This window comes from Clinocottus analis, unplaced genomic scaffold (genome assembly GCF_023055335.1).
Source record: "Clinocottus analis isolate CAN_PGR_092001 unplaced genomic scaffold, fCliAna1.0.p SCAF_19, whole genome shotgun sequence".
In the NCBI taxonomy this organism is placed as follows: domain Eukaryota; kingdom Metazoa; phylum Chordata; class Actinopteri; order Perciformes; family Cottidae; genus Clinocottus; species Clinocottus analis.
In genome coordinates, this window is record NW_027175920.1 from 1,244,327 (window position 1) to 1,265,093 (window position 20,767).

The 20,767-nt window shown below is 43.3% G+C and overlaps 1 protein-coding gene across 1 annotated transcript; it reads right to left on the reverse strand.

Annotated features, from left to right (window-relative positions):
- Nucleotides 1-17,628: 17,628 nt before the first annotated feature.
- Nucleotides 17,629-20,006, reverse strand: arl4d (ADP-ribosylation factor-like 4D). Its single transcript, XM_068583018.1, has 2 exons — nucleotides 19,901-20,006; nucleotides 17,629-19,016 (listed from the first exon to the last, which is right to left on the reverse strand). Exon 2 carries the CDS (start codon nucleotides 18,877-18,879, stop codon nucleotides 18,274-18,276), a length of 606 nt encoding a protein of 201 aa, XP_068439119.1. The 5' UTR covers nucleotides 18,880-19,016; nucleotides 19,901-20,006; the 3' UTR covers nucleotides 17,629-18,273.
- Nucleotides 20,007-20,767: the final 761 nt, after the last annotated feature.

Consider the following 20,767-nt stretch of genomic DNA (forward strand, 5'->3'; position numbering starts at 1 on the left):
ACATTTCACACGCTAATAGATGCATTAACTCTTCCGACCACTAGATGTCAGCACAGCCCTGTGGTCGTGATGCTCCACATGTTTTGTCATATAATGCAAATAAAAATAAAAAACAGCTGACATGTATGTGGCACAGACACATTTGAGGATGTTTAATTGTGAATTTATGTTACAAATAAAATGTCTTTCATACAAACTGCAGATGTTAACATCCAACCACAAGATGGAGACACATTTCTATCAAAGTGTACATACATGAACATTGTGAACTGTAACGTGTGAAGGACAATCTTTTCTTAACAGTGGAAAAATAGAGAAGAACTAAATAATGATCCCAGTGAGGTGTTTCAACTCGTGAGAGGTTCACAAAGAACGTTAATGAAACCATCAAGGTGCATTCAGGCGCGTTAAAACAACACTGTTTGCTCGCTTACCGCTGCTGATTTAAGAGTAAACTGTCCACAAAAGTGTTCTAAAGTAGTTCAAAATGGATCAAAAAAGACAAATAAATAAAACAAAAAACATTTAATGGAGAATATCTTCGTTTCCTTCTGTGCTGAACCAGTTTGGTGTTTTTTTTATTTCACTTCTTGTAGATCCTGGACTTGAATTTGGTTCAACTTGACTCGGACGCTCTTGACCCACTTCACTCCAAGCCTGATGGTGCCAGTCATCATCTGTGTGTGTGTGTGTGTGTGTGTGTGTGTGTGTGTGTGTGTGTGTGTGTGTGTGTGTTTCCATGGCGATGCAAGGAGATGCAGTGCAGTGCCATGGCAACAACAGATCTTGTGGAACACAATTTGTGCTCCCTGTAGCGCACACACCTGTGTGTGTGTGTGTGTGTGTGTGTGTGTGTGTGTGTCCATTGTAACACCCGCTTGCATTTAAGATGTCATCTTAACACTGATAATTTCTGCACAAAATAATATTCTTTGAACTTCAGTAACGAACCAAAGTGAACAGTTAAAGTTAATTATTCCAGTATTTATATTTACTTAGCTGTTAGCTGTTAGCTGTTAATGCGGCTAACTAGCTTCATCCACACTTAATCCTAAATAACTTCCAATTAGCATTATTAACTCACTCGGCCTACGATATCTCGTTCAGTAGATTTTTTTTTTCTTCACTTTGCAGTATTCATGCTAACGTTTATGCTAATGTGTTTGCTAACATTGCTTTTGATTGTATTTGGAAAAGTTTACCCTCCACTTTTAGAGGTTGCGTTATGTTTGTCAAACTCATCTGTTAGTCCTTGACCTAAAATATACTTTTTATCCTTTTAAAGTTTAAAATGAAAGCACATGTTTGAAAATAAGAAACATTTGCATTACCATACTTTGTTCATAATCAAGCTAGCTCGACAAGAAGGATGTTTTTTTGGTGAAGAATGTTTTTTATGAATCATTAGCTTCAGTCTTTTAGCACCATTTAATTTAAGTAGCGATCAAGTGCATTTCGTATCCCGTTTTTCTATTTAATTTAGCTAGCTTAGCTAGCTAGCTACAGCTCATATCAGCAGACAAAAAAATGCAAATCAAAAGCTTGAAACCAAATGTTTAGATTGATAAAATCCCCACCGGTCATCCCTTTACACTGCGTATGAAGCGTGTGTATTCTCTACTATGGAAGTCTTTCATGCATTGCGTTCAGTAAACATGCAAATCCCATTTAAAAAATGTAAAACAAAAAGAAAGTTTGCAGCTGAGCTTTTGCGTTACAATCTCCCTAATCAGTTATTTTTTAAATTTGCATTCATTAAACAAAGGACGGCAGCAGGCTCTGCAGCAATAATGCAACATAAAAATGCCAAAAAGATAAATTATGTGGCCTGAGGGCAGGGGGCTCATCTGGCTGAGAGAAGTCAAAGCTTAACATTGATTTAGAAGCATTTTTATTGACACTCTCCCGTTCCCTCATTCTGCATCACGAGGCTGCACGGACGGTTAATTGGACGACCACCACCTGGGTCCTCCTGCAAATCAGCTATCAGTGACAGGCAGCGGACCACAGCGCCGCACTCCAATCAGATTTGAAGCGACCCCGGCTCTGACTAATATCTGGCATTAGCTTTGTTATCTTAACACGAAAACCGATCGCGTGCGGGCTGCGAGCGGCCGATTACAGCGACGACAGCCGAGTCCCACCTGTGAATCTGCAGATCCGCAAAACAGATCGTATCGCGGGGTTTTATTTTAACGTAGCAGCACATTTGGGTAATAATTGTCATGGCAGCTTCAGCGGGAACAGATTGAACGCAGGCCCGCTATCAACGCTCGCGCACACGCAGTGGGCAGATGCATCTCGTGTCTTTCTCAAGCCAAAGACTTGCAACAAGCTCCTTCAAGAACACGTGCAACATGACCGAGACGGCGAGGTTTTACACCCGTCACTGTCCAGAGAAACCCCGGCAGAGCTGCGCGGTTGTACGCGCTAACTCGCTAACTGCTTCAAGAAAGCGTCGTCATTGAAGCTACTTTCTTTCCCCCTGCTTCTAGATGCCCGACAGCAGCCTTTCGTCACCCAGATGGCCTCTGCGTGTGCTGTGCTCCATCATCCGACGCTGCCTCCCCTACACGCTCGCTCTATTGTTGCCTCTTTTTTTTTAGCCCCCGAGCTCTTTTCATACTAGAATCAGTGCGTCTCGATCAATCTGAGGCTCACGCACGCTTGACCCCTCCCCCGTACCGCTCGGTCCGGCTTCCTTGCAGTCGGAGGTTATTTCTCTCGTGTCGCAGGATGTATAGAAGTTTCTAAAGCAGAGGGCGGGAAAGGAGAATCGCGGCGTGTGATTGATATAACCATCTGTGCCCCGACCGGCCACCTCCATGACGCATTAGAGGAGCGTAATGTCAACGCCGGGCAAGGAGTTTAGAGTAAAAGGGTCGGATCCAAGTGTTTTTTTGCGTACGTGCACTTATTTGTGCAACGTGTCCGAGTGTTCTGGCGGTTCTGGCGGTTCTGGCCCGGCGGACCTGCTCTTCTGGGCGGTCACTCTGTGCCCACATTCATCTCTTGAGAAGAAGAGGTCGTGACCTCGAGTGTTTTTTCTTTCTTTCTTTCAAGAGGAGGTCGTTTCCAGTCGGCTCTGCTTCTGATGTGGCTTGTAAATACTCTCGTGTATTTCCTCTGTGGATAATTAGAATGAAAGCGTGAAGATTACTGACAAAAATATATGTAGGTAGGTTTAAAAAGGACTTATTTAAAATAATTCAACAGATAGAGAACATGAATACATTTTGTGCTGCTGCCCATATGTTAAACTAATGCATATAGTTTATATAGTGAAAAAAGAAAGTTGATTAATTTTTTTTTTTTGTACAATGTTTTTTTTTTTTCCTTTTTTTTCTTCTCATTTCTCTCCTGGAATAAAAAAAAAATTGGAAAAAAAAAATTGTACAAAAAAAAAAAAATTCAACGAAAAGAAAAAAAAGACAATAAAAAAAAAGTTGATTTTTTTTCTCTTTTTTAAAATTTTTTCCAATTTTTTTTGGTCTTAATTTTCTATTTTTTATTTATTTTTTGGTCCTAATTTTCTTTTTTTGTGTGGCGGATATGGGCTTCCATAAAAACCACAAAAAAGTGAAATAATAATAAAATCTTGTACAGGTAACAACTATGACGTGATAATGGCAGGCGCATGCGACATAAAGGTTTACCAAAGTTATTTTCACTCATAGCGATCCACAGTTCAACCCCTCACTCAAAACCAAAACCAATCTTTAAAAACTGCGCTATTATTATAATTATTACACAAAAGCAACCATTTAACTCTCCCTTCCTGTTCAATGGGGCATTCGTATATATTAGATTTAAAGGAAGTGTCTCTATTTTCACACTTTTCTGAATCGACTGATCCGCAGCAACCTTCTTCTCCTCTTTCCTCTCCAATCATCTAAATTATTAACATTATAAATCAAGGCACATGAATGCATTATTTAGTAGGGTCCTTCGTATTACGCCACTAAAACCTTTAAAACGGATCAGAGCTTTCCTTCCATAGTTTACAACCTGAACTGGGTTCTCTTCCCTCCAACTGCCTCTTCCATAACCCACTTCCATAACTCACTAAAATGGGGTTGCAACACGATTAAAACGTTAGAAGCTTGACCCGTTAACATGTGGGGTGCACCGATAACGTCCTCACACACACGCACACACACTCGGTGACATAAATAAACCTCGGTCTTGTAATCAGAGCGACAGGATTTCTCCCCCCGTTGTCCGAAAAATGCGATTTCCACGACTCATAAAGGCCTCTTTTGTCGAGCCGCGAGCCGGGCTTAATGGTATTCCAAGAACAGGGAGCGCTAACGTGATAACCCGCGGCCGCCTCGTGTTGTTGGAGGTAATCTGTGATCAAATATTGACCCCCAGCGGGAAAAAGAGTCGGAGGGAAATAAAGACGAGGCGGTCCTTCTCCAGTGAATCCTCGACCCGTGACCAACGATTCACACGTCCATCCGGCAGTTCTTATGTAAGCTCGCTGGATCACGTTATATCACAATGAGTGAGCAGTTTTCACATCAAAATGATCATCTGGTGACATAGAAACATGGAAAAATGAACGACTACATGACCTGATTTTAAAAAAGCCAAAGGGCTCTTTTTTTTGTTTGCTTTGTGATGCAGGATTTGAGCAACGAAAACACACAGTTTGCTTTCTTGTTTGTGTTTTAGATGAGAGGATTCATGACTGTACTTTATTCTGCACCATGTTTTCAAGGTTCACCATCTTCAAGTAGTTCAACTCGTCTTATGTATGGAAGCCTATTGCCGCCGCACAAAAAAAAGATGAGTACCAAAAAATAATAATAATAATTAGGAAAAAAAGAGGACAGTAAAAAAAAAAAAAATTATCAACTTTTTTTTTTGTTGACGAAAATAATAATAATAAAAAAAATTTGTTCCTATTTTTTTTTTTTTTTTTTTTGGGGGGGGGTCCCAATTTTTTTGTGTGTGGCTGAAATGGGCTTCCATACTTATAAACCCCAAAACTCCCTTTTAAAAAAAATTTAAAAAAAATTAAAAAAAAAAAAAAAAATTTAAATCAAAATAATCACTTGTATAACACATGTTGATTATAACTATGAATATCCAGCATGATCTATGTCAAAAAAAAAAAACTGTATCATTCGGTTCAAAAATGGCAAAAATACTTTTTTTTATGGAAAAACATTGACTCACTGGGGGATGCTGGGACTTTAAATTTGCATAAGCTTTCCCCCTTAGGTGTTTTGGGAAATGTGGGCGGTACTCGAAAGGCCCAGGTACTAAAAGGATGTCTATCGTGGTCATTTTTACCTTTTTAGACTCCCACATGCCCGGAGGGTTACGGATATGTGATTAGCTTAGCTTAGCATGAAGACTGGAAGCGGGTGGAACTGTTAGCCATGTCTCTGTGAAAAAGGTTGGAGAGAAAACAAACCTATTTGTGTCAAAAGGTTTAATGAAAACATCATGTCCTAAAAATTAAGAGAAGGCCTGACAATTCTGTCCTTTTTCTTTGGGGTGTTGTGAGTTAATTCCACTAAGAAACACAACATTTCCTCTCGGGTCGGGCTCATAGTCCGGGCTTTCTGATCCCCGGCATCGAGCCGCCATGAGACCAAAGTGTGTCGTTGGTAAGCTTCAGCTTTATCACCTTGTCCGAGCTACATAAGCATTTTATCCCACTTTTCAACAAAGCTTGTTGCCACAGGGAAAAAAAAGGTCCAAATCCACTAAATTGAGTTCCTCGGAGGCTTTATAATAACTCGCCTGTGTGATTGAGCTCACGGTATGTGCAGTTTTTTTTAAAATTTTGGACAGTGTCCATTACTTATATCTTCAGACCGCCCCGAAGCTATTAGCGAGCGTGATGCAGTTGGCGATACGTATCGACATGTGACCGAAGGGGGGATTTAATACTTAATCCTCACGTTTGGCAGGTTTGGTGCCCCAAATGTGGTCAATTAGAGTCCGATCACGGTGTCTTTCACTCACGGGGAAAACGCAAATGACAGAAATCCAAAGTCCAAAAAGACCGGCGGACCGGCGACCCGCACTTCCGATGCGAAGTTCTAAACCCTCGAGGAAGTCTCAATCGTGGTCGACGAAGGATCTTGTGTCGAGATTAGCGCGAAGTTGAGATTTATTGCCCCCACTCCGGGGCTCATGAGGATCCAGGCAGTCTGCCATATTGCTCTGTTCTGCAGCTTCATAAATCAACGGAGGGTTAGAGGGTTTGGACGCCGCGTGTCGGATGAACGCGCTCAAACATATGTTACCCGCTTCTCTGAAGGGGAAATGCAGGGTTTTTTTAATTTCACACAAACGCCTTTCAACCTTCACATGAATCTTGATAAGACAATATCAGATAAGCAGATAGCGGCCCAAAAAAAGGAGGAATAAATGAGAATATGAAGGCTTACTGATGGTAAGATGAGTCTTCAATTGATGTAAATCTTATGCTGTGGCCTGATAACACCTGGACAACTGGAGCATCGTGTTTATCCCTTCAGAAGAGCTCCTCAGAGTCTTTAACACATGAAGCAGAGACTTCTATACAACCAGAGGAGTCGCCCCCTGGTGGTCAGGAGAGAGAATGCAGCTTTAACACATGAAGCATAGACTTCTATACAACCAGAGGAGTCACCCCCTGGTGGTCAGTAGAGAATGCAGCTTTAACACATGAAGCATAGACTTCTATACAACCAGAGGAGTCGCCTCTGGTGGTCAGGAGAGAGAATGCAGCTTTAACACATGTAGCATAGACTTCTATACAACCAGAGGAGTCGCCCCCTGGTGGTCAGTAGAGAATGCAGCTTTAACACATGAAGTATAGACTTCTATACAACCAAAGGAGTCACCCCCTGGTGGTCAGAAGAGAGAATGCAGCTTTAACACATGAAGCATAGACTTCTATACAACCAGAGGAGTTGCCCCCTGGTGGTCAGGAGAGAGAATGCAAGATCAAGACCAGGAGGTTGCCGCCTGATATAACGATATCTTACTATGGTTATGGCATAAAATATATAAAATAGACTTATTTTGTCCCACCGTTACGGTTATATCTCTCTACCGGCCTCACCTCATCTTCCCTCTTTTTCAACATATCCTGTTTGACGTCTCCCATCGGCCTGATTTCATGTGAACGCAGCATATTTTCTTGGGGGCGTTTTTTCCTCCATTGAAGGTCAACAACGCCACAGTTTCATTTAAAAAAAAATCAATATCTGACTATAAGTCATCGCATGTCTGTCATTCCCATATAAGCACCATTCTGCTGATTATTAAACACTTTGTCAGATAAATCTTCACTTGGCACAAGCCTGATCTCACCCAACGTGTTCGTTATCCCATTAACGCTCAGTTACCTGCTTAGTTTGACTTTTTCTGTTGAAAAAGCAGCTTCTCGTGCACTCGGAGGCCCTTGCGGTGTGTGTGTGTGTGTGTGTGTGTGTGTGTGTAACCTTGACAGAGAAATCCAAGCTTCATTGAGTGCCTGCGAGCGCTGTGCTATCTTTAGCTTTTGTTGAAGCTTTTACCGTTGGCCTCCTCCTACTCTTCCCACTCTTCCTCCTCCTCCTCCGTTCCCCTCAGCCCACTCACTGTTGGCTGCACATGCAAACATGCACACTTATGCATGCTTGCACTCAACCAAACCCCACACACACACACACACACACGCTACTCTAATATACACATGCACGCTGCATAACTGTTTCTGGGCAGAATAGAGGAAGCAACCTACTTCTGGGATAAAAACACGAGCCTGATGTTTGTTTCTTGCCGCAGAGTGAAAGGCTGACTCTTGCTCCCTGAGCGGCCCTGATTCCTGCCTGAAGGCACGTTATGAGCCGTGAGCCTCACCGGATACACGCTTGTGCTCCTATTGGCCGAAAAATTGTATTAAATTCAGTCGGTTGTGCACTTAGACTACAAACTATTAATAAATGAATTTGCCCCGATCCACCAATTATAATTCATCAGAGTGCAAAGGCTCAGCCTCCCCCTTCTTCTTCTTCTTCTTCTTCTTCTTCTTCTTCTGCTACATTTATATTGCATATTATGCTCATGTTTTCTCTCCTGGTGTGAAGTGCACTCATTGTTGATACCCACTTCAGCTTTTTAATTAGCCTTTCACATGCCGGTGCAGAGCTCTTTGATCCTGTAATATTTTGGCAGCGTAGTTTATGGCTATTTTTTTTTTCCGAGGACGCACTTACAGTAACTTATGGATTAATTGCGACAATGTGATTCATTCTTTTATAATCGAACGATCCCAAAGTAGCTCGGCCGGTCCATTTGTTTAATCCTGTTAAACGCCGCCGCGGCGAGGGCTAAAGAAAGGAGAGGTTCAGGTTTAAGTCATCCAATCAGAGCGGCCGTAAACGTGCCGCCTCTTCCTCGAGGAACATCTGTTAGAAACTACTTTTACAGGAATGCATGTATAAAACTATAATATAACATCTCCTTACAATGCAACATGCAATTACAATTCAATATCCCTGAAATAAATGTGACCTCTTTGAGGTTTTTATATATTTCTGTAGCTTCAGTGATGTCCCGAACAACAACTTTCTTATGTTTTAGAGCCACAATTCTGCATAAATGTGCATATCCATATGCATATGTGTGTATTACCTACAGTCTCTGAGATGTTAGTAAGCTTAGCTTAGCATAAAGACTGGAAACAGCTAGCCTGGCTCCGCCAACTCCTTTTTACACTTGTTTTTTGTACAGATTAAACAAAATGAGATTAAAAAGTATTAATTAGTGAGAGCCAAACAAAGCTAGCTGTCTCCATATTTATTATGCTAAGCTAAGCTAACAGCCCCTCTTGAAGAAGCTTTATATTTGATAGACGGATGAGAGTGATGTCAATCTCCTCCTCATCTCTCTGCGAGAAAACAAATAATTCACTATATTTCCCCCAAATTTTGTCGGACACGTCTGCAGCATGTCCCACTGAGGGTCAGTGGCGTTTAAATAAAGATAGACATAGAGATAATTTATGTATGATAATAATAATACTAAAAGGCAATATAATCGGGAGATTTTAAGAGCAGTCTAGAGACACTTTGCTCTGCATATTAATCATAAAACTGTTCATCTACTTTCTCACCAGTGTGTGACGATGACTTGGAAACTATTCATGCATTCTTAAATATCCATTCAATTATGTCAGCATGTGGTCGTCTAATAATAGTAATTTTGCACCACAGAATGAGAGTTATTGGTGTCAGTGTGCACCTGTAATTGTGTCCCCCCCCTCCTGCACCCACCACCACCTCTCTTTCTGTTTCTGCATTGCAGTGTCTGCAGCCGTCGGGGGAGCACATGCACCGCGTGTCATCGCCGGTCATCTTCCCACCGCCGGGCGACACGTCGAGTAACCCGACTCACAACTTCCTGCGTCCTCCAGCTTCACCTTCCCGAGCCGGTTTGTCCCACGAGTCGCGAGCGTCACAGCGGCAGCTTGACAGCGACGAGGAAGCATTGCTGCGGCTTCTCGCTGTTTAAAACAAGCACTAAAGATGATATCCGGGGGGTTTAATCCCGCCCTTTTTTTCCTTAACAAATATGTAGATATTCTGTGTATTTTCCCGGCTGACCTCCTGTGGTTTTTCCACCCAGCTGTTCTCAGTCCCAGCAGGTTGCCAGATAAGACACAGCTTGTGAATAATGAATAGAAAGGCCTCTGCTGCCTTCATAAAAAACTATCTCCAAGTAAAGCAAAGTGCTCAAACCCTTTTGGATCTTCCTACAAACTGCAGCGCGCCCTTGACAGCATGACAGGGTATTTAGTGGGTTTCAACTGACGCCTGAGGCGGTTGCTTGTTGTTTTTTTTTTGTTTAACCGTCTCGCTCTCTGAGTTTTCATTCACGTTTTAATAAGTTTCTAATGAAAGAGGGCCGGCGGAAGACGTTTGAGTCGATCTCCTCTGCACAGTTACAGATCATTGGACGCTCCATTGAGGGTGATTTCGCCGCGTGTGCCACGGGACATATTCCAAAAAGCATTCGCACAATGGCTTCCCATTTACTTTCCTCCTCCTCGTCTCCTATTACAGTAATGGAAGCGGTGGCTTCTCAGGCTACAAACAAAAGAAAGCACCCTCCCCCCCGCCCTCTCTTCTTCTTCTTCTTCTTCTCTCTTCCTTGGAAATGTCATGATGGTTTCAGGCGTGCACCCCGGTGTCATTGTGAAATAAGTCTATGAAGCCGCGCTCTCAATCGAGTTTGACAAGAAAAACGAAGCGACTCTGCTGCATTTCACCACGTTGCACCATGCGAGGAAAGAAATAATGAGGGAAATAAAGCATCTTCTGTTCTTTTTATCAACAACGTACAGATGAAATTTATTAGAAAAGACGGAAAACGTAGAAATCGTTTAATGCTGACGAGATCTAGAAGACAATATATGATGTCCTTTGCTTCCTTACAGGGATAGTTACAGTGTGTGTAGTTATAGTGTGTATGGTTATAGTGTGTTTTTGTTATAGTGTGTATAGTTATAGTGTGTTTTTATTATAGTGTGTATATCAGTGGCGGGCCGTGGATTTTCTGCCTGCACATTCAGTTGATCAGCTGTTTAACAAGCTAACAGTGAGCGCTAGTTAGCTCGCGAGCTAAAATAGCTAGCGCTAGCTAGCCAGCTAGCTAAAATAGCTAAAACATTGTGATTCTGTTAATGCCAGCAGAGAAGGCTTAGCTGGCCCTGACGGCCCGCCACTGGTGTGTATATATACCCCGTACTCATTTCCACTGCACGATTCGGCTAAAGCTAACTCACTTTTGTGTACTTTTGCTCTGTTTTGTTTTCCACAGCAGAACGTTCCCCCTCAGTGTAGGTGGGATTCTCCAACGTAACCAAACGGGGGAACGTTTGCACTTTTCATGAATTGTACTGTGTAGTTTCGTGGGCTTCAAAAGCTAAAACGAATCTATGTTACTACTGACGTTAGCTTCCATGTTTAGCTGACTTTCTGCTGTCGACAGAAACATGGAAGCTCATGGACTTTGTTAGCAAAAAAGGGAGCTCGGCCTTGAATATAGCCACTGACAAGAAGAGCGTGAATTGTTCCCGTTCTCTCCTGCTTGACTCTTCCTCACATAAAGTCTTCATCACTGTGCAGGGCGTGGGTCAGGGTGTTAGCGTCCATTAGCTCTCCTGTCTAGACAGGACTTAAGGCTATTTTGTGACCCGCTGGTCTCATACCGCCGGTGCTTCCTGGCAACACACGCAGCTTCAGGGTCTGTGAAACAGGATTAAAGCAACGCTGGAAGGACGTTGCACTTGTCACCTACACACAAACAGACACACACAGACACACACAAAAAGGGTCAGGAGACATTCAATTAAACAAACGGCTACAATGCCCTTGTTTCTTGATATATAGCACGTAATAAAAAGCTAGGAAGATTCATGAGGTTCGTATTATTTCGACAGTTTGTGAAAAGAGTCGTAAAATACGATCTAATCAATCACTAATTGACCGTTTAGGCAATACAACTAAGTAGTAACTCCCACAAACTTTAAGTTTAGGCAACAAAACCCCTTTTTTTTACTGTCCCGCCCACTGAAAGCGATCTCTTTTTATATTTAATACTCACTAGCTCTCACTGTAGTCACATGGATGTGTTTAATTATTGTCCACCTTGAAAAAAAACAAGTTTTTCACCCTGAAACAAACAATTCATGTCCTTAAGTCTCCGTAAATCATGTGAACTTTGTTTTATTCTGTATCTGTGAACCTTTATAAACATCACATAACATCTGTAAGGCCTACATAATTGATATGTTTTGCAATAGAAGGGTTAACAAGCTGAAACTGCCAAGAGTCATATTATATTTATATGGCATATTATATAAAGGGAGGGAGGACCAGGGGAGTAACATGAAGGTACAAGCAGTATCTGTTTATGTCACAAAAGATATCTGTAACTGCGTTTCATACCAGAAATTGTTCTTCTGTATTCGATGGTTTTTCTACTGCCAAGTTATTAAGCAATTCCTGTTGGAGTACAAATTCAAAACCTCCATCTGACACTTAATATCGTTGGTCTTATCGTCCTCCTTTTGTTAATTATCTCGCACTTTGAAGCCCGAACTGGGCCACGGGCCTCTCAGAAGAGCTGACGAAGTGCAGACGAGGCCAGAACACGAGCAAATGGAAACCGAATCAGTTTACGGCCAACAGACTTGAATCGAGGTTGCTACAATATTCCAGCGAATGACCACATTCCCCTCCTCGCGGGAATGAAGTCACTGTTGTCCAAAATCGGCACTGGTGTGTTCCCTGTGCAGCCACGGCCACCGGCCGACTGGGATTTCACTGCTTGATCCTCTATAAATAAAAGAAAAACTCCTCTTTATCCGAGCGTGATGCCGGTTCTGGAGCATACCACTTCACTTCAGACCGCTTCGAACAGTGACATCTTTGATAAAATAAACACGGGGGGAAAGCAACAAAAGGGAACGCTGTGGCGGCTCGTGAAAGACCGGAGGACAACCGGGAGGAACAAAAAGCTCACTATGGGCGCCTCATTTGGGAAGATGAAGACCCAAATACCAGATCTGATCCGCATGGGTTCCCCTTCACAAGCCCGGTTCAAGATTCCTGGGCCCATTGTACACGACTAATGAGTATTTGTTCAAGATGTACTTTAGAAGAAACTGTATTTTTTGTCATATTACATAGTTTTTACATACATACATGACATTCGGTCCCTGCATTTAATCCATACATAGAAATTTAGGAGCAGTGGGCTGCTTAAAAGCACCCGGGGAGCAAGTGTCTTTGAGCATTTTAACCAAATAAGTAGCATAAAAAACACCAAATTACTTATTATTTCAGTTCAACCTTTAAACCATATCGACATGTTAGAGGTAGGTGACACTTCTGCCCTGAAAGTACAACAAAAAGAGTGATGGAAAGCTCAAGAGGAGTGAAATAAATCTGCTGATGAAAACTGTGTGATGCAGTCAAAAGGGGAACGTGATCTGAAAATGAACTGCATGTTCCTTGTTTTATCTTTTCTACAAGTCAAACACATCATCAAACGCCTGACTAAAAAGCCTGTCTGACACGTGAAATGATTAAAAAAAAGGAAGCAAGAGGAAACAGACGCACACAGAGAGAAAAACCTTTTCCCGACTCGACCGGTCCAGAGTGATTATTTTCTTTTTTTAGGGCCTCGTGCTCCACAGCTCACGTGCAGCATCGCTCCCACGTGCTCTCGCTATCTGAACACAACGCCGGCCGGTTTGGGCCGAGACAGAATGACCCCCCCGGAGATGAGCGAGCGCCTTCGCAGTGTGGATTGAGTCAGCTTCTCTTCCCACAATGCCGTAGTTCAAGGCCTTTTTACGAGGTATGCACACAGCGCCTTTAGAAATGTGCTTGCATGAGTCGGTGTGTTAACACGACCTACGATAGATGCCGGTCTGTTTGGAGAATCGTGCACAGTGCTGTGGGATGGGGACAGCGCCAAAAGAAATAATCTTTATTAATTCAAGTGGACGCTATATTTAGAATATTTCCACCACTTTACTTTTGCCCTCGGACGGCCCTGAAGCCGTAATCGGTACGCTCGCCTCAAAGCCGCCAGACTCCATTGACAAAAACAGTAATTTAAGAACGTAGGACACAGGTGTTGCTGGTCGGTTACTTCGCTTGTCGTATTGTTTGAACTCGTGAATCCGAACGAACCCATTAAAACGCCAACAAAGTCGCACAACACCGCTAAATAACTAACACAATCAGGCTGCCATAGACCAACAACTCCAGTATACTGCTCAATACTACAATTACTGTTTTTGTCAATGGAGTCTGGTGCATTGAAAACACTTCAAAGACTTCACATAAAATATGTGTTGTGTTAGATTAAACTGCCCACAATGAAGGACTCCTTCCATGTTGATAACAATAGTATATAATGTATAGTAACATAACACTGACAGGGGCTTTTCTGCTGTACTTTTTGCACCTTTAAACGGCGGCAATTATTCTCGCTCTATCGCATTAAAGCATGCCGTTACATTAAATCGAGCAACATAAATCCCAAGTCGGCACATTCCCAGAGCCCTGAATAAACTATATATATAAATATATATATATATATATATATATATATATATATATATATATATATATATATATATATATATATATATATATACACGTCTGAGCCTCGGCTATCTGGGTCGCAGCTCAGAGGCCGGTCTGGGTTTAAACGGCAGTAACAGTCGGGATTAACCGACCCGAGCTGGTGTGTGTTTTTTGTGGGCTCTGATCATGCACACCCCCGCTATAGCCGGCAAGCGCCAGATGGGTTTTCTGGGTAATCCTAGCGTGGGATCAGGGGAAGGCCCAGGGAGGCGGTGCGGGATTATTCCCTGCCAAATCAAGACGGGAGACAATATCACTAAAATTGAAGAAGGTATCCAATTTCCAAATGTAATAACCCCAAAATCTATATATGTTGGCGCATTTTTTATGAGTGTGAAGAAGAGTTTTGGCCTCGAGTTACAATGAAAATCTGTAGGAAATCTGATTGAGCAACAAAATGGCCGCCTTCTGTCGGATCAGACCCCTGAACCGGGCATCGAGGGAACACATGGAACGAGAGAAATGCTTCTTGGGAAGTGATTCAATCTGGACGCTTTGAGGGTGCATGTGGAAACCATCCACGACGTCACGCGCTGAGCAAGTTTGGCCAATAAATTTAGATCACAGATAAATCTGCGGCCCGTTATTTCCTTTCCCGTGAGCGATGAATCATCCTTCAATCTGACTTTGAGTGTCTTATTATTAGGATTAAACGCCCCCCCCGTGACCCTGGATGTGATACCTCTTATGCCGATGGCAGAGGATGAATAAAAACAGATGATTAGCCTCGGTGCTAAAAAAGAGATGGCGAGCGCCGGCGTCCCCTGGCGATCCGTTCAATGGCAGCTTTACGACCGTTCAGGAATAAAAGCTAAAGCGGCTAATCCCGCCCTCCCACAAGCATCGTCCCACCGAACCCACATCCAACCTCCCCCCTCAATCCACAGCAATGTCACCAAGGGGACACTGCTGGTGTGAAAGAGGCAACAACACAACAAGTTGTCAACAACTTTTAAACTGCACAACAACAAAAAAGGAGAAGGGACTTAATGTCAGAGAAAAGACCGATATCAGGACTCGCGTATCGATCTGAGCTTCTTCTCTCTAATCTCGCTGCCCGCTGAGTAACCTCGGCTGGATCCGACATCCAGACAACAGATAGAAAAAAAGCAATTTGACCCCCGCGGCCGACCTCTCGGGGTCACCGAGAGCCCCGCCCCCCCACAGGCCCCCACACACACACACGGTCAGACGGGTTTAAGAGGGTTGGATTTGTGCCCGAGCGCCATGTTGCCTCTCATCGCGGGGCTGTGAAGAGCGTGAGCGCTCGGTTGTTGTCTGGGCTACTTTTGAGTTCACGTCCTCAGTTACGTGATTTGAAACTCGTGCATCTCCACAATTACTGGACGCATCGACAAGGAACTTTTGCACGATCGTTCATTGTTCCCAGAGGATGAACCCTCGCCCTGACTTCTCCATCTTGCGCCACCGTTAGCTTCACATCTGTGATTTCGATCGGAATGAAATGCAAAAACTTTAACTTTGATTTCATTTCTTAACCTTCCTCTTGTGTTAGGGTGAGTAGTGCCGACCTGTTTTATATTTTAAATGCATAAAAGAATAAAAGAACCACATAAAATGTGTTAATTGCATCAAGGCTTATTGACTTTGTCAGGAAACTCTACTTCAACAAAATAAAACATATTTTTTTCTCACTAAATTATAAAATGCTCTGGTTGAAATTATAATTATAAAAATAAGATTTGCTTTGTTAAGTGGTGCAGGCAAGCAAACAGTCCTGTAAGTAACCTTTTACAGCTCGCAGTCGTTCCAAAGCGTCTTAACGAAGGGAAAACAGGAAGAAACATCAGGACTGTTTGTCCTCGAGTCGATGGATCGACTGAGTGAGCCTGTCGTTGAGTTATGTGACGCGACTCCAGGGATACACCTCGCCACGTGGCGTCTAATCCCTGACACATAATCCCCAAGGCTTCCCCCCTGCTGCATATATATATATATATATATATATATATATATATATATATATATACACACTTCCTGTCGGCCTCAATCGCACCTGAACCAGAAGAGAGGCTAGAAGACAGCGGAGTGTGACGGGAACATGTGAAGACGCGCTCACGCAGCTCCTGTTTCCTTCTCTGGAGTCAATCAAAGTCTGCAAAAACACCGTTTCCTTCGCTGCTGTGCTGTCTTTCACACCTTTTCTTCCAGTGTTTTTTTGTCTTCCTCCCTCCTGCGTTGGCAGAGCGATGCCTCCGCGTGTCCACAGCGTGTCTCAGCTGCCCGAAAGCGCCGCCATCGTGATGCTAATTTATTCAGAGACCAGCTGCTGCGGCGAGATGATTCTGCAAAAGACACCCTTGAAAGTTTTAATGAGCTCAGCGAGGTTGATAATAGGGACGGTGAGGTCGCTCAAGTCGAGTAGCTGTGTGTGTGTGTGTGTGTAGGAGGGCGTGTTGCCGTATTATATGCGCATGCATTCATGTCTGCTTTGACTTTCAGCATTAAAGAGCCCTCAGCAGGAGGCGTCTGAGGAGGTAACAAGTCGTTATCTCATCGTGTAGAGCAAGACGAGTACGCAGCAGGACACACACACACACACACACACACACACATTTACTGTATGCATGTCAGCAATGTGTGACCGGCACAATGAACCTCGTATCTGTTGCTCAATGTCACATTTAAGTGGCAATTTGAGAGATTTGTGGAGAAACGAGTGGATTGTTTAAACCCTCTCACGCTCACACAAACGCCACAAATGGATTTAATGTTGCTGGTTTTTTTGCTTGGTCATGAAATGACGCAGCAACAATGAACTGTTACATAACACGTCCCAAAATCTGGCGCTCCGATGACCTTGAATTTTAAATGCAAAAACAAACCAAAAAACAAAAACATAAGACTTTTTTGGAAGATTAGGTTGCACTTGTTTGTCATTCTAGCTGCTAAATATATAGTTATTGTGTATATATGCGCTTAAAAGATAGTTTAATAGAAAAAAAAGCAATTGTAAGACACTCATGTGTCCATTTTAGGTCATTTAATTGACATTTTAAAATCCAACAAATGTCCGTTTCAGATATTACGTAAATTAAAGATCACAATAAATGTTTTTTTTGGGCCACTTGTCGGCAGCGGAAACTATTTAAACCAAAACTACAAGATTAAAACCTGCTGACATTGTGAGGCTGTTGGTAAAGAGTTGCCTCTGAACATATTGAACCGACACAGAGAAACATTATCATTCATTTGTGTTCATGTTTGTGTGAAAAATAAGTCAGAAATTCAATTTTTTTGCTCTATTTTTGGTCTCCACCAACTTCTGAGGGAGAAATCTGTCTCTTCATCTGCTAAACGCTCCACTAAAGTTCCTCCAGCTAGCTAACAATATGCACAGTAGTTTCAGACTTTGTCACTATAAAAATATTAATCAGATTATTTATTTTTCAACCCAAATCTTCGAGGCTTTCCATTCACTTCCTCTACCTCCAAGTAAAAGCGATGCATGTTCTGTACAGTGCGTAGATTTATTAAGTCTTCAGTGTTACAAAAATGTACAATTTGTATAAACATTATTAACTGAAACTTAACCTGTGTGGCCACGAAGAGGGGGAATGCACTTAGGATAACAGCTCCATGGCGAGAATATTTCATTATCAACGCGGCGCTCCATCGCCGCCGACCTCACGTCATTTACACACACACGGAAAAAAACCCTCTTTCCAACACAAAACACAAAGAAAATGTGGAATAAATATCTCAGGGACAAAAAAACAGCATTTTTATAGTAAGGGGACAGAATCTGTGCAAGCTGGTGAAGGATTATACGGGCGTTTCATATATATGAGAGGGACCTGGAACGTGATATTAGTCCTACAGGTATTTATTCTTTAAAGCAGGTGTAGAAAAAGCACTTAGTGAAGACTAACTGCTCAAGGTTCCCTTTTTTTTTTTAAATCTAAAACTGCTGGACGGAGAAGATGTCGGTTATTATGAGCGAATCCATAACTCGTGACCCACGCGGCCGCGAGGAATCGTTGCGTCGGCGTGCTCCGCTCTCCCGGTAAAAAAAGAGCCTGGAAAGAGAAAAGAAAAGAAAAGAAAGAAAGAAAGAAAGAAAGGAAGGAGGAGTCTCCACAGCGCCCGAGGCCGTTCACCTCTTCCTGTTCCTGTTGTGCTTCACCATCTTCTTCCTCTTCAGTATCATCTCGTAGAGTTTCTCCAGGCCCGGCTGCAGCCCGCGGCCGTCCACGGCGCTGCAGCCCTGCGCGTGGCGCAGCGTGCACGCGCTCAGTTCGTGCACCGCCAGCAGCTTCTCCACCTCGCCGACGGACGCCGCCGAGTCGCGGTCCTGCTTGTTGGCGAGGATGAGCACCGGCACGCCCTGGTTCTCCGAGGTGCGGGTGATCCTGTGCAGCTCCACCTTGGCCTCCTCCATCCTCTCGGGCTCGGCGGCGTCCACCACGAACACCAGGCCGTCCGTCCGCCGCGTGTACGACTTCCACAGCGGCCGCAGCTTCTCCTGGCCGCCCACGTCCCACACCTGGAAGTTGATGCTGCGGGACGGCGCCACCGACACCTTGATCTTCTCCGTGTTGAAGCCCTTGGTGGGGATGGTCTTCACGAACTCCTTCAGCTTGAGCCGGTAGAGCAGCGACGTCTTGCCGGCCGAGTCCAGACCGATGACCACCACGTGCAGGGACTGGAAGCTGGGCAGGAAGGACGTGTTGGGGGCGATATCCGTCAGCTGGTTCCCCATGATGGCCGCCGGGCAATTCACACCTACTTTTAAAGAAGGGGGGGGAGGAGGTGACGGATTCCTGGTTTTAATCCCTCTTTTCTCTCTTCTGTTCTCAGTGGAGTGGCATCGGGAGGCCGGCGGGATCAGAGACGGTGCTGGAGGAACAAAACAAACACAGAGTTAATACTTAATGAGAAGACAATGGGGGGGGGGGGGGATTGGATTGAGGGGTTGTTTGCAGAGCCGGCTGCAAATTTCACAATCTCGCCGAAGGAATTTACAATGGGCGGCGCGTGGAGGCCCAGTCCAGAGTGTTTGATTGCTCTTATCGCCTTAAGCCAATTTGCTGCACACTCCAGTGAGTTACAGTGATTATATATAAAACGGCAGCTAATTGGCCGGCTGAGGTCACCTGGAGAAGAAATCCTCTTAACCCCGCTGAAGACCAGCAGAGCCTTCTCTCCCCATCTCTTCCATATTAGAGACATTGATTTCAATGCAGTGGGTCATATCGTGTATTCTGTGAGCACCGCTGCAGCAGCACTAATCCGGTTGTTGTTGACATCCTGATGCCCATCAAACAGCCACAAGACACACACACACATTGCGTGTTTTTTGTGTGTGTATATTATTGACTCACGAGCAGGAAAATCCTGGCGCCAGTATTTCATAAAGGAGTATTAATTATAGGCGCTAAATGACGTTATTGTGAGTCGATGTTTTTGTATTTCAACATGTTTGTGTTCGTAGTTGTCGTCCCCCCTCCTGCAAAACGGAACCATCCGGTTAAATTGTGTCGCATGTTGTTAACATGACGCGTTCAAGTGCGCACACACATACACACACACACACACATTATTTTTTTAATGAAACTTCCCAAACGCACACGACTCCTGCGAGGTGAACTTTAAGGGGACGCCGCTGCTCGCAGTTTAATCCACATTACGACGCGGGTCAAACATAAGATCATGTAGTAAAAATCGCCAATCTCCTCCGTGCGTGTTTAAAAATAAAAGAAAGATGGGAAACAAGGAAATACCTTTTTCTTTTTCTTCAGATGTGCAGCGACAGCGTCATCCACAAGCGATGAACACGTCCATGCTGACAGATCTCGGTCACATCCGCTCCCGAGCTCATCCGGCTGCACTGAGCAGCTCAACGCGAAGCACGAGCGCACCGCGGCTCCCGGAGAAAAAAGGAAAAAAAAAAGCCCGGGTGACGTCACGGTCACCTGGAGGGTGGGGGCTGCTCCGCTGCTCAGCTGCTCCGCGCCCCCTTCCGGCACCGCGGCGAACTGCAGGTGAAAGTCAAAATTTTTACTTTTTTAGGTAAACCTAGAAAAAAGTAGAAGGGTTTTTAAAAAAAAAAAAATACACACTTTTAAAGTACCACAAGTAAAAGTACTCATTATTATGCAGAATGGCCCCTTTCATTATTATGTATGTCATATTATTGGACGATATTTATTGATGAATTCATGTGCACATTAAACATTTAAATGTTGCAGCTATACCGATCCCAGGAAACGCAATAATAACACATTATTATTGCATTTCCTGCAAAGTAGAATGGCCCATTTCAACATGATGGATGTCATACTATTGGACTATGTTTATTAATGAATTCATGTGTACAAATGTACATTAAACATTTAAATGTTGCAGCTATTATTGCATTTCCTGCAAAGTAACTCAAGCAGTTAAATACATGTAGTGCAGTAATAAGTACATTGAATCTATATAAAATGTACTATAAAGACATATTAAGTAAATGTACAGTGTTCCTAAGTGTATCAGTGTTGCTTTATTATATAATTTGATTAATACTGATTAACATGTAAGTAGTACTTTAATGTTGTAGCTGGCAAATTCATTTTAATAATTTAGTACACTGTTGTGCAGTTTAT

Excerpts from the sequence above, each read along its gene's own strand:
- arl4d (XM_068583018.1), bottom strand. The coding sequence starts at position 18,879 with ATGGGGAACCAGCTGACGGATATCGCCCCCAACACGTCCTTCCTGCCC.